At 43.6% G+C, this 14,921-nt stretch overlaps 2 protein-coding genes across 2 annotated transcripts in view; both read left to right on the plus strand.

Moving 5' to 3' along the window:
* Nucleotides 1-14,921, plus strand: part of LOC308311331 (neuronal cell adhesion molecule-like) — a 92,544-nt gene that overhangs the window by 27,424 nt on the left and 50,199 nt on the right. Inside the window, exon 2 of the mRNA XM_080758006.1 lies at nucleotides 7,553-7,628. The gene's annotated coding sequence lies outside the window, so the exon portion shown is untranslated. The remainder of the gene's footprint in view (nucleotides 1-7,552; nucleotides 7,629-14,921) is intronic.
* LOC308310683 (E3 ubiquitin-protein ligase TRIM35-like) lies at nucleotides 11,543-12,700 on the plus strand (the record flags this gene model as incomplete). Its single annotated transcript, XM_080757062.1, has 1 exon — nucleotides 11,543-12,700. One exon carries the CDS (start codon nucleotides 11,543-11,545, stop codon nucleotides 12,698-12,700), a length of 1,158 nt encoding a protein of 385 aa, XP_080613188.1.

A 14,921-nucleotide genomic window follows, 5' to 3' on the forward strand; every position in this document is an offset into this window, starting at 1 on the left:
CCCAGCAGTAGGCCTCTCTCTCTCTATCTCTCTTTCTCTCCGTCTGGCTGAAGGATTTAATGGAGCCATGCCTCATATTCAGAGATATACCATTTGCATTAATTGTGTGTGTGTGCCCCACACTCCATCATCATCTCCACTCATCTCCCTTTTTAATTCCTTTATTTCATTGGCTCTGTATATCCCTTTGTATTGTTTCCACCCCTGATATTGGAAATTACTACACTAAGTAGCTTTCTGTCTAGTGTCTGTCTGTCTGTCTGTCTGTCTGTCTGTCTGTGATGACTCTATTGTGTATCATGTAGTGGTAACAGCAGGGAGGATAGAGGTGCCCCTGTGACCCCTAGAGAGAGAGAGAACTAACACTGTGGAGGTTGTAAATCTCTTTGATTAAAACCAATTCTCTGACTGCACTCTTTGTTTGGGATTGGGTTGGGCGTGCGTACGTACGTGTGCGTGCATGTGTGTGCGACGTGTGTGTGTGTTCTGTCATCTGATGTATATGGTCACACACTCAGACTGTTTAAATGAAAAACTTCCATGGAAACCAATCCTATCTTCTCCTTCTCACTCATGCCTACACACACACACACACACACACACACACACACACACACACACACACACACACACACACACACAGAGAGAGAAACAAATAAGGACTGTAGAGGGTTGTATGAACTAACGTTGAACTCAGATTCAAGCATATTTGGTGAAGGACAACCTTCCATTGGCTTATTCCACATCTCAGTAACAGCGCTCTGCAAAATCCAGACTCTTAAATTAAAAGCTCCACAATGCAACTTGTTTAGTGAGTATAATCTTATTGTGACCGATATAGTTAATACAATATAACGACTAGCAAAACTATGGTCTCCATTTGAGAATACAATTTCTAAAGTATATGTGCTCTATTTGCTCATTGGTAAAAATGTAAGCGTACGAATAAAGTTTAACTTTCAGAAAATGTATGTTTGTTTGTGTACTAATCTGACCCGTTGGTTGTGACTGAAATCCTTACAATGACAAATCATGGCGCTGAATTGAAATCAGGCTATTTGGAATTAAATGACCAGTGTGTGTGTGTGTGTGTGTGTGTGTGTGTTACGTGCTTGTATGTCTAACATATGGAATTGGAAGGCATTCTAGAAAGCGGTCATAATTGTTCGGGCGTCAAGGGATTTGTTCCGACAATGGATGATTGCATACCTGTGACACACTACATGAAACACAAGCTGCCAACACTTCTAATGAAGTCGTTTGTCATTTGAAGTGGACGCTCGCGCCCACGCAGGCACCCACGCAGGCAGGCATGTACGCACGCACACACACGCACAGCCACACACACAGTCAAAAATACATTGTACAGGCATCGCTATAAAAGCACACGTGTAATACATAACTGACTCACACTCACACATGACACACATACTGGCAGGTCAGGTCCTCTCGTAGAGGTTGACATGCTTTAACTACTGTGTGACTGTGTGAACACACAGTCATATGATGAGTGTCATACCAGAGATGTCATTCTCTGGTATTTCAGAACCCCAGGAAGACTAGAGGCTCATTCATGTGTCTCTAATGGGGATCCTTTAATAAACAAACATTCCCCACGGCCTGGCACTGGTGGAAGACGTACTAGAGTATCTATGTCGACATGTTTTGTTACAAGTACAGTAAGTCCTGTATTCAACATGGGGGAGAGAGAGAATATAGTGGTATGGAAGTGGCTAACACCTCCAATACAGTGAGTGGTAAGGCAAAGTTGGATTTTAAATTGTAGTCCTGATATACAGCTAAATAGTAGGGCTGTCAAAAATAATAGTGACGCACCGAATATTCGCCCGCAGAAAATATTCGGCAGAAAATGGCAAAGAATCACACATAGCACGACAACGGGGTGAGAGACAGAAAGACATGGAGAGAGCCAGAGCCAGAGAGTCACTTATCTTTCGGTTCCCACAAGAAAAGGGCATATTTTGGACATACATTTTGAAGCTGTGATTAATCTGATTACATTTTCTTATCTTGACAGCCCTAATAAAGAGATACGTGCACATTGTTGATGAAGTTGTAAATATACCTCTGATCTAGTTTGACCAACTAGCAGCAGGTGTTTGAATGTACTGTATAACGGGCATAGTAATTGTTATAAATAATTAAGTTGATTGTGGCAATATGTAATGTTATGATCAATCATCTCACCATGGCAATAGAAACGGCTGGCCTACAGAATAGTCATTGTGCCTTTAATAGGGTAATTGTGTACTTCACCAGATAAAAACATGCAATCAAATATTTTTATACTCTATAGTATATCATTTTCCTTGAATTTCGGCTGGTAGACTTAATTGCATCCTAGGTATAATAGTCAGGCCTGCTATCTCTCGACAGTTCTTACTGTATATTACATTAATGTGTGTGTGTATATACCGGTGGTTTTCAAAGTGAGGGCCGCCAGGGGGCCAGCATTCTTTCTTTGCAATGAGGGGTCCTTGGCATGGAAACAATTTGAAGCCTCTGCCCTGCAGTATGCGCAGTGTTAATTTGACCCTGAGAGTGTACTGTTCCTAGTACTGCTTGTAAAGCCCTTTCAGCACCTTCATATGATCTAACTGATGGTGAATAAGCAGGAAAAGAACATGACTGTTTGTGGACATACTGTACATGTGCCATTTTATGGATCAGACTTTATGCTGACAGGACTGTCCAGGGGGTGTAGTCATACAAGTCAATAGCTTAATGGAATACTACGCCGTTCCACCAGTGCACACATTGCAAGGTTGCAACACGTTCGTGCCCACGAGACTGCATTCCTATATTACTGTCACACTGCTATGTATATAAGCGTGCGTGTGCTTGTAATGTTCATGAATATGCTTGTCCCGTCGAAATAAAAAATAAAGTATACAGTTTTTCAAGATTTTAGTCAATGTTCTGTAGTGACAGAACTCATGTGCTCATGTGGCCTAGCCTCTCTTTTTGGGCTTATTTCTCTCTCCTGAGAAAGGAAAGAGGAGATCCGCACATATATGGTATGATATATATCATATAACTGACGGAGGCCGGTTAGGCCCAAACGTTGTATTGCTTTGTCCGCTCTGCTATCAATCAATCTTTTTGGGAGCTTTTAAAACGGTGTCCTCTTTCCTTCATTTTTTTTGGATCCTGCACCCGTTGTAATATTTGGATGTGCGTGCACCTCTTGACCACTGTTCATTCTCTCTCTCCTCTCAGCCGTCAGACATGATGGAGAACTTCTGTGCTCTGGCACAGCGTCATGTCATGCATGCATCTCGTCATGTGCAGCCGTCGTGTCATTTGACATTTTACCTCGGGAAATAAGCTATCCAGCTCATTCTTGCCATGAATAGAATGTGCTAGAAAGAATGGAGCCCTCATTCCCTCACGACCAGGCTGGTTTCATTTGCCTTCAGAATAGATCATGATCTGAACCCAATTATTGTTTATGCATCATATACCTAGATATTGAACCTATATTTAATATAGCATAATATCCCTTTTTACATGACATGCTCCCATGACATTGTTTGGTATTAACAATGTATCCTATGCACAGCTTTGTGTGTATGAGTACGGACTGTGATGTTTGATGATGCATGATGATAAGAGCGTCCCTCACTTCACACAAGAGTGATTTTCTTTATATTCCATTTGTATGACGTTTATATTTTCACTCCGATTTAACTCAATTTGCATAATTGTTTCAGAGCCATAGAGTAAGACAGAGTCACGCCAACTCCGTTCACTTCTTGGGGCCAGTCCAATGGCGGTTCTTCTACATAGACTATAGGCTTTACAGTGACAATGAACCACGTGGCCGGGCTGTTTTCTGCCCCCTCAATGTCGTAACTCTGTCTTACTCTATGGCTCTGAATTGTTTATGCTAGGTATATCCTTCCTCCCATCATGACTCCCACAGTGGATTTGTCCCTGCTGGCCTGTCGATCGTCATATATGCCACCGGGAGAGCTGCTGATGTCACACGCACACACGCACAGCACGCATGCACGCACACACAGCACGCATGCACGCACACACGCACAACAAAACCTAAACCCGAGAAATCGCGGGTCTGGCAAATACAACGTAAATAGTATATCTGCAGTGGTTGGAGGTGGTCTCCCTACTCTTCCATTGAGAAATGTAGACGTTGGTAGCCTTGCCTGGAGCTCATGAGCACCATATATTTTTCTGACCAGTAGCAGGGATACGCTCTTGCATGAGGGGTAGATGTTCGTGTCCGTTGCAACTTTATTTGTACACTGCAGGGATGTTCTGTGTTCCAATGCACGCAGCCACATGTTGTGTACCTGGCCTAGATTTAGGTCTACGACTTTTACGCTGGTCCTCCAGTAGCTCTTTGGTCTCTCACGGACGGACGGAGTGCAAAACATACTCTCTCCCCATGCCTTCGGCCTGGTGGAGACAATGAACAGATTCCCACCATGCGGCCGGAGGTAGAGACCGGAAGTAAGCTTCCCCCTCCATAAGGGATTAATTCTGCAGGTGTTGCTTTGGTCTCTCTCTCTCTCTCTCTCTCTCTCTCTTTTATGATGACGCGCTTTAAGATTTGTCTCTCAATAATGCATGTTGTCCTCTGATGCCTGCACAACCTTCGCTTTCTCTCTCTCTCTCTCTCTCTCTCTCTCTATCTCTATCCATTTTCTCCTCTCTCACTCCTGCCGTCATCCTCTCGGTCTCCCTGCCTCCCGTTTCTATCGCTCTGTATCTGTCTCTTTTCATTACGATCACTCTCTCTCTCTCTCTCTCTCTCTCTCTCTCTCTCTCTCTCTCTCTCTCTTATCGCCTAGTACCCGTCCCTCTTTCATCTTCACAGATTCCCAGTCATCTCTCTTGTTCCTTTTCTCTCTCTATAGAGCGTCACAGTCCCACCCCCTTTCATGACGACGCCAGGCCCAGGAAATGATTCCCAATGCATTTTTCCCATAGACATTTCAAAACGTATTTATTTAAAGACAGTTACGCCGCGGACAAAGACAACTCGAGTCGTGACAAATCATGACAACAAACACAATATTTTGGACCAAACAAATAATTACAAAAAACAAAAACAACAAAAAAAGTGTAACCTTTTTTTTTCTTCTTTCTAATTATTTGTTCGGCCCCAAAAAATTAGTTTGTTGTCATGATTTGTCACGACAAGAGTTGGCTTTGTCTGCGGCGTGAACGTCAATAAATAAATACCTTTTGAAATGTCTATGAGGAAAATTTACGGAGAATAATTTCCTGGGCCCTGGTAGGGGGCGGGACTGCGCTCTATACTGTCTTCTCTATCTTCACATTTCTTCATCTCCATGGTAACAGTTTAGGTCTTAGGGCTCGGGGTCAGGTTTATTAGCGTATCTTTTTTCGTTCTCTTCCCTTGTGAGCCGTTTATTGGTCTCTCTCTCTCTCTCTCTCTCTGTCTCTGACAGTTGTGTTGTGTTACGTTTCTCGCTGTGGCCAACGTTACAGCTTAACCCATTTTGGTTGATTAAAAAAAAGGCTTCTAAATCCTAACAGCTCAACCTTTTTCATGTCAAGGACCCCCAGAATTATATGTATATGGCCGCCGACCTCGATCTGAAATTATGTTGTTTCAGGGAACCCCCAAAAAAAATCAAAGATTTGAGCTAAAAACGTTACCCTAACTCTACAAGCTTGTAGATCTGTTTTTTTTTCTTTCAATAGCTAAAGTATAATGCTTAAAACACCGTCCAGAATGGTTAATGGTGTGTGGTCTCAGCTCACTGTATAGTGTTCATGTCTCACAGCTCTTAATGGAGCTGCACCTTTCATATGTCACGTTTGTTTTGCTCATCAGAGATGAATAGATCCCTCTGTCTCTGGAGACTAACATAATGCATTCACGCTCATGAAGTCTGCCATAGAAGTGGAGGGGGCTCTCTCTCTCTCTCTCTGTGTGTGTGTGTGTGTGTGTGTGTGTGTGTGTGTGTGTGTGTGTGTGTGTGTGTGTGTGTGCACGCGCGGATGTTGGGGGCTCTCTCTCTCTGTGTGTGTGCGTGGATGTCCTCTTGGTGCACATGTGTTTGCATAAATCTCAAATACACATTAATTATGTGTATCGAAATATATGTGTGTGTATGTGCCTTTGTGTGCACATGAGCATTTGCACATTCATGATTTTTTTGCGCATACATGCGTGTGTGTGTGTGTGTGTGTGTGTGCACACTGCACATGTGTGTTCGTGTGTCCATGTGATGTATGTATGTACTACTTGCTGGCGGTAAAAGTAACAAAGGGCCTGCTGCTGCTGGTTATTTGTTTTGGGTAGTGACTGTGTCACGGTGTCCCACGGCTGAGGGGAACATTGTGTGACAGTCAGTGAGTCATTTGCTTGGGAGTCCCTCGGGAGGCGGGACGAATCAGCCCACTCGTTCATGCGACGCATGTCCAACACCGGCAACATAATATAATGAATGAATCAACCCACACATAGATTACTTCTGTTTATGTAGATTGCACTATAAAGAGGGCATTTATTCCCCCTTTGTCCTACAGACCCCCAGGGGGGTCCCCACATTTTTTTCCCGGTGACAGACTGACAGTGATGACAGTGAAGTGACAATAAATACATGTATATAAATAAATGCCAAAAAAAAAGAAAAAAGAAAGAAAGGACACAATTGTAATACAACGCCTTGTAGATCGACTAAATGTTCACTATTTATCTGTGGAACCGAGTCAAACACAGTGTAATGCTTCAACTCCTACTATTCCATGTGCTTGTCAGGGTCGGGGGGCGGGGTCCACAGTTCACATATGATTATTTTGGGGGGGGTCACAGTCAGCCTGAAATGGTTGAGATCCCCTGCGAGTCTATAGTCTCGAGCCGTTAGCCTTCTCACTGCAGCTGTTAGGCAAATGGATGTAGATGTAATGCATGATGTAGATAATGTGTTATTTATTTATTATTGTGATTGTGATTCTGGGTGACTGCTGTTCCCGAGTGCTCCCTCATGATGAGTCTCCATCTAAACAAGGGATGGCGAGCGTTGATTCAGTTGAGTCGCACGACGCACGCACAGAGAACGTGACGCCGCTGGCAGCATTAATGCAACACATTCTAAAGTTTAATAGACACACAGGGAAATATGTACAGTATTGAACAGTGAGTGGACACATGGCGTGCCTAGCAGATATAGGAAAACAAGGATAAGAACAGAATGTGCGCAGACATCATTCTCTCTGATTATGTAGTTGATGGTATCCTCTATCAAATTGCTTACGTAGATCTGCTCGACCACTGGGTCAAGCAGATAAGGTCATGAATCATGACACGGAGTTCTCCTTTAATCAGAATCAGAATCAAATAAAGACTCCCTTATTTTGTCACTTTCCCCATGCTAATCCTTCCTCACAGCCTACCTACAGTAAGGTGATGAGCATGGATCAGGATTTCGTGAGCATGTGTTATTGAGTAATGTCCTCTTAAAAAAAGAGTATTGAGTATTGTTTGGGGACCTGCTGTTCATCTAAAGTATTTTCTCTCTCTGTGTTGCAGGTTTGATTCCCTTCCAGAAAGCAGAGGAGACTACGGTATACTGTAAGCTGACAGCTGGAGGACGACCCGAAGCAAGGTCAGCAAATGTGGAAACGCAAATGGCGTTTTAATCTCCTTAATGGATGCTTGTATGACCAATGTACAGGTGTTTTAGTTTAGTCTACTGTCGTTAATTGGATTAGAAAAAGCCAAATGCCATTCACACGTGTCACCATTACCAATACTTCAGGTGTTTCTCATCAAATTTGTCACCAGGGCTTGTTAAAGGGCGCGTCACCTTTGACTCCACTACATTTCTAGGAAGGGAAAAACATTTTTACAAATTACAATGTATAAACTCACAATGCGTCACATTTCTGGAAAATCTTTTAATATCTTTAGAAAATAGTATTCAAAATGAAAATGTAGTTAGCAAATTTGACTGAGCAACTTTCACTTATTAATACGTATTTAACCATGCATGGACAATTTACAATTTAGGCATTTAGCAGACGCTCTTAATGTTTTTACAGTACAATGTAACAACGTGCCCAGTGCCCACACCCAGCCGAGGTGACAGGACAATATGATTATCCAATGTGCCTTTTGCAGAGGGTGGGCTGAAGGCGAGATCATGGCAGACATAAATGTTCTTCCCATCAGGTGTCCCCGAGCCTGGCAGTACCCACCACCAACCTGCTGCTCAACACTCGTATGCCTGCCATATGTCACATACACAGGCACGGACAGACAGACAGACAGACAGACAGACAGACAGACAGACAGACAGACAGACAGACAGACAGACAGACAGACAGACAGACAGACAGACAGACAGACAGACAGACAGACAGACAGACAGACAGACAGACAGACAGACAGAGACAGAGACAGACAGTCAGAGGTGTGTGTGTGTGTGTGTTGAAATGAGCTCAAGTGAACGTAACAGAGAGACAGATCCCATAAATGCGTGTGGAATACGGAAGCATACTGTACTATCCTGTCTTTCTGTGCCCATATTTTGCCCACTGTGTTGTATGTCATCAGTGTTACAATTATAATACCACCAGTAAGACGCATGAGGGTGAGAAGCGACCTCGTCCTAAAGGGCGATGTTGCGTGCACGCATCCGCCTGGGTGACGGCAGATTGCTGGGCGAGCGTTGGTGCTTTAGAATGGTGGGTCAGATCAACATATGGAATCAATTCTGTACTGGCCATATATGGAATGTGTCTTGAGTGTACAGGGTTTGATGAGGTCAGATCAACATATGGAATGTCAGAACAGGTCAGCTCCATATATGGAGATCTAAGGGTGGCAGCGGGGGCAGTGTCTTGAGTGTACAGGGTTTAATGAGGGCCCAGGTAGGGCCGGGCCTTCGTTTTTGGGCCTGTTGAGAACTCTAGTTTTTGCCAGCTGCCGAGGCCCGTCTAGAGTTTAAATGGACAGGTATCAGTCAAAAGGGAGACATCGAAGAGGAAGGATGGATGGGGAATATTCAACTTAATGGAATGTCAGAACAGGTCAGCTCCATATATGGAGATCTAAGGGTTTGAGGTGAGATGTAGAGTTGCTGGCCAATATATTGATGATATCCGGGATCTCCATATCTGGGCTTAATATTGATGACATCACGTGATGTCACGAGGCATGACCATATATGGGGGCGTGACCGACCAAACGACTTACGGGAAATGTGCCATATTGTATCATAGTGTTTACACTGCAACCAGGCAAAGACTGGAGTAGAAAAACCTTCATAAACAATTCCAGGAGTGATACTGCAGTCTCACTAGTTAAAGCAGGCCTGCATGCTGCTGCAGCACGTGCAGTATTACATAACACAACATTGCATTGAACCATTACCCCCCCCAAGACAGTATGGCTGCACAGCACGGCTAAGAATTGCAATAATAGTTATTCTATGCTAGTTATTCATTGTTTCTTTTCAAAATCTTTTTATTAAAGTTTTTGTGACAAATCCAGGGGCAAGTATTAAACAGAGTAGACATATCAAATATGAAAATGAAAAATAAAACTCAATCCCCTATCCCACCCACCCCCCACCCACAATCCCAAGGATGGTCGGAAAGACAGTCAAAATTAAATACATAAATCTATATACACATATACACGAAATACATGCATACATAATAACAAAAAATAAAAATCTATGCTAGTTATGCATTAGTCCCAGTTATTTATAGTTTTATTGATTCCAGCGATCTCTGGATGGAAAGGGATTTTCCCGAGATCACCTCAAATCACATACCAACATTTACTTCTGGTGAAATGGCAATGTGTAATAATTATATAGCCCAATCATGTATAATTATAGCCAAATTATGCAGTTCAATTCATTCTTGCCATCACCAGAATCCTGCTGTGAATTCTATTATTATAGCCTGAACTATGTTGTGTTATGGCTTTGACGGTTGAACGATGTTAAAATATGTATAGTCTCTCCCCTCCTCTCCCTGTCTCTAGCCTTGCCCCCCACCTCTCCCTCCCTCCCTACAATTTACAATTTAGGCATTTAGCAGACACTCTTAATCCAGAGCGACTTACATTAAGCAAGAACAAAAAAGCATCATACATCACATAAAATCGTATAAAAAGCATTTGTCATGAAACATGCGTAAGCTAAGAACGTAACAGTGGAATATCTATATAATGAAACTATACATATAAACTATACATATATACTATACTATATAGACATAGTTCACAACATAGTTTAGGCTATAATAATAGAATTCACAGCAGGATTCTGGTGACGGCTATAATTAATTGAACTACCTACCTCTCCCTCCCTAACTCTCCCCTCTCCTCCCTCTATGAGCTATCCCTATGAACAGATGGGTGGTGGGTGGCAGGAGAGGGCGCAAACCATCTCTCTTCCGTCACCACCTTGCAGCCCATCCCCCCATCATGCCGTCCTCCCTCATTCACCTACTATCTACAACCCCCCCCCCCCTCTCTCTGCCCCTCTGTCATTCTCCGTCCATCATTCCATGTCCTGTTGCTTCACACCTCCATCCACCCATAGCTTAAATGGGAGATAGCATGAGAGACGTAGAGAGAGAGAGAGCGAAGGAGATGGAGAGAGAAATGGAGAGGGAGAGTGATAGATTGGTGCAAGATAGTGAAAAATCACACGTGTGTGAAGTGAGTGGCGCTCTTATCATCATACATCATCTCATTCCGGCCAATCACAATTTGCGTCCTCACCTTCGTCTTACAAACACTCAAAACTGGCCATTCATTGTCAATGGCATTCAATGTTAGTGTTAGGACAAACACTCAAAACTGGCCATTCATTGTCAATGGCACTCAGTGTTTGTGTTAGCACAATGTTTGTGTTTACACAAACCCTCAAAGCTGGACATAGGAGGGGCTAGGCACGCAATAATTGACGGTGCGGCGGTCATTGTTGAGAAATAAACTTAGACAGAATGACTTAAATTGGGGGTTAATCATCCTGAAGGAGCGTGTTCATAGCATTTCTGTCTGTGTTTGTGTGTCTGTCCGTCCGTCCGTATGTCAGTTTCTAGTTAATCTGGCAAACCACTGGTCCCACTGGGCCAATTCTTTAACATTTAAATCCCTGAATATTTTTCACATAATAGGTTTCTTGTCCTCCACTCTTGCCCAAATGTGAAGTTCCATACTGACATCAAAAATATGACTTAATCTCCATGGAATTACACTCACACTACCACGATGTACACACGACTACAGTGACATCATTGTGATGTCATCTCTAAACTGAATATATGTCCTGTCTTGAGCAAAGTGTTGGTAGCTTTTCTCTGAGATTTAATGGCTTCCTGTTTCAGAAAAAGGAAACTGTCCTTTTCAGAGGCGGATTTTTCCTGTTCTGTGTGTCTTGACATATTTAAACATCCTGTCGTCTTGTTATGTAGCCACAGCTTCTGTAAAGCCTGTCTGCAGGAATGCTGGAAACATAAGGACACAAAAGAATGTCCAGTTTGCAAGAAAATATCTTCAATGGCTGATCCACCCTGTAACCTGGCCCTGAAGAACCTGTGTGAGACCTTCATTGCAGAGAAACATCGGAAAATGGATCCCATGGAGGCAGCCGAGGAATCACTGACGATCTTGCAGGAGAAACTAAAGGTCTTTAATGACGTCAAAACAAAGTGTGAGCAAGCAGCAGAACACATCGAGGTCCAGACCCAGAACACGGAGAGGAGGATTAAGGAACAGTTTAAGAAGCTTCATCAGTTCCTGAAAGAGGAAGAGGAGGCTAGGATTGCTGCACTGAGGGAGGAAGAGCAGCAGAAGAGTCAGTTGATGAAGGAGAAGATTGAGGGTCTGAACAGAGAGAGATCAACCATTTCAAACACAATCAGAGCCATAGAGGAGGAGCTGAGAGCTGAACACATCTCATCTCCACAGAACTACAAGGCCACAGTGGAAAGAGTCCAGTTCACACTGCAGGACCCACAGCTGGTCTCGGGGGTGCTGATAGATGTGACTAGACACCTGGGAAACCTGGCGTTCAGAGTCTGGGACAAGATGAAGGACATTGTCTCCTACGTGCCTGTCATTCTGGACCCCAACACTGCCCATCCACAGCAGACGCTGTCTGATGACCTGACCAGCGTGAGACCTGGAGAGAAACGGCCACGGCTTCCTGACAACCCAGAGAGGTTTGACTGGTGGTCCGGTGTCCTGGGTTCTGAGGGCTTTGACCCGGGGACTCACAGCTGGGATGTGGAGGTCGGGGACAACACAGACTGGACAGTAGGTGTGCTAACGGAGTCTTTCCAGAGGAAAGGAGACGGTGAGGGCCCATGCTGGAGAGTGGAGTTATATCGAGATAGATACACGGCCGAGTCCTCGGGATCAATCACTGATCTCTCGGTGAATCCGAAACCCTGGAGGATCAGAGTCAAGCTGGACCGGAACGGAGGTGAGCTGTCCTTCTCTGATCCCGATACTAACACACGCCTGCACACCTTCACACACACCTTCACTGAGAGACTCTTTCCATACGTTTATAATGGTGGTGGTGGTACTGTTCCTCTGAACATGTTACCCAGGACGGTCAGTGTCAATACATACGACGACGATGAGGGGGAACGGTACTACATTCTAGATTCAACATGCAACGACGAAATGGATCAATACATTTTCCATTAAAGGTAATTAAAATAGCACATCTCTCTGCTCCAAGCTTATTGTTCGGCCATCTTTGTGGCGTGACGCCATCATGCTACGCAGTGTAAATGACTTGAGAGTGGAGAGGAGAGAGAGGAGAGTCACGTTAGAGGAGATTGACATCAAGATGCTTCCTGTGTCAGATGTCATGAAGAGTTCACCTTCTCCAAACCCATCAATAGTAAACTTTATTTTATATGTAGCACCTTTCATGGCATAAAATGAGGGCGGAAAAGAGAAAAACAAGAAAAAAACATTAAAACAGAGTAACATCAAGACAATAAAACAATAGCAAAGAGCATGAAAACTGCAGCAAATCAGGCAGAACAATGTTGTAAAAGCTGACGAGGTGGTTTCTGAGCGGTGCTTTAAAGACATCTACAGGGGGGACTGTCCAAGCTGTAGCACTTTATTTCAGGCGGTCGGCCCTAGAACCAGGAAGCTTCTTCAATGACCTCTGACCTCAACGCCACTGATAACCTCTATACCTAAAGATAAGGACCAACACTATTCTAATTAGTTCACTAAGTGCTCTTATCATCATCACCATCATCATCATAAAATGGACACGGAGCCGATTTGCTCAGACACTATGAGGTAAAATTCTCCATTCATTGTCAATGGGAATGTAATGTTTGTGTAGGTCTACACTAATAGCTGAATATAGGAGGGGCCACACATGATCCTGTGTGTGTGTGCGTGTGTGTGCGTGTGTGTGTGCGCGTGCACGTTTAACTTTTTATAGGCACAGAATCAATGGCTTTGACCTGAAGGGCGGGCAGCCGGGCACACACACACAGTCACGCAAATACATACTAACATGTTCATGCACAGATTGACGCATGCAACGCCCTCCTGTAGACACACATACACGCACGTACACATACATAGTATAAGTCATGTCATACTTCAGCCCATAGTCACGTACCAAGGCCACGTGTTTGTAGCTATTCATCAATACCTTTTACATAGCAATGGCACAGAGGAATACCAATGAGAAGATGGATTTATGTGGCTGCTATCGATACGAGAACACCCTCTCATATTGCCCAGATCCAAACATTGTAATAAAACCAGACTATTGATTTTACTTCATTTTTCCCCCTCAACAATTATTTGTCAAGTGAAGGTTTCTAGAGAACTTAAGCTCCCCGTTCCAAATGCACAGTGTTATACACATTTAAATTCCATACACTTACAAACCAGTGGTCCTCAGGGTTCTCTGGCTTTTTTTTTGGGGAGTGTGGGGGGGGGGAGGGGGGGGATTAGCTACTGTAATCATTTACAGTAGCTAAGGAGTAAGGACACCCTGTGATAAATGACTCTCAAAGTGGATACCCTGTGATAAACGATGACCTGGACTGCTGTGACTTGAATGAAAGCTTTTTAAATGATTGGATTTCCGTATTCTACTGTTACGTAATTACTGTAGGTTAAGGATGGCTTTTTGCTGTAGGGAGAAAACCACAGCCATTTTAATATTTCATAGGCACCCTGCCTTCATCCTGCATTAGTAAGTACATTACTGAGACTACGTAATGTATCTATCGATCTACAGCAGCTGGATGCCTATAGTATCTGATTATCTAATCTTTCTGCCTTTCTGTCTGAACTCTGTCTCTTCTCACACTCTTTGTCACTAATACTCACTATGCATATTTTGTGCTCTGATGTGCCCTTGTTTCTGCTATATTTTAAACATCATGCATAGAAACACACTCACGCGTGCGCGCACAGACACACACGCTCCATATGGATCTGGCCTGCAGGGCCCTATGCTCTGGCTGTGCCCATGGCTTGTGACACACACACACACATGCGCACACACACAGCCGTGGGTGCGTTAATCCAACAAATATACTATGTACCAATATACTCTATATGAAATATACTAATACTAATATACTAACCCAGCCTTTGGCTGGGTTAGAATATTAGTATTCGTATATTTGGTTTCCAGACCAGTCAGCAGCAGCTATGATGATGATGATGAGCCACTGTGCGTGATGTGCATCACACAGTGTTCATTGAACTCTCTCAGAGTTGCAAACGGATCACATGAACACTGATGCAGCTATTCCTATTGTACCTGCTATTCAATTCAAAACCGGGAAAGCGTGTTTTAGATTATAGTGTTGCTACAGCGGCCTGACGAGACATCAGTATATGTGTTTTTGTCTATAAACGGAGCCGCACTGTACAG

This window comes from Protomyctophum bolini (genome assembly GCF_963924005.1).
Source record: "Protomyctophum bolini genome assembly, chromosome: 23".
Taxonomy (NCBI): domain Eukaryota; kingdom Metazoa; phylum Chordata; class Actinopteri; order Myctophiformes; family Myctophidae; genus Protomyctophum; species Protomyctophum bolini.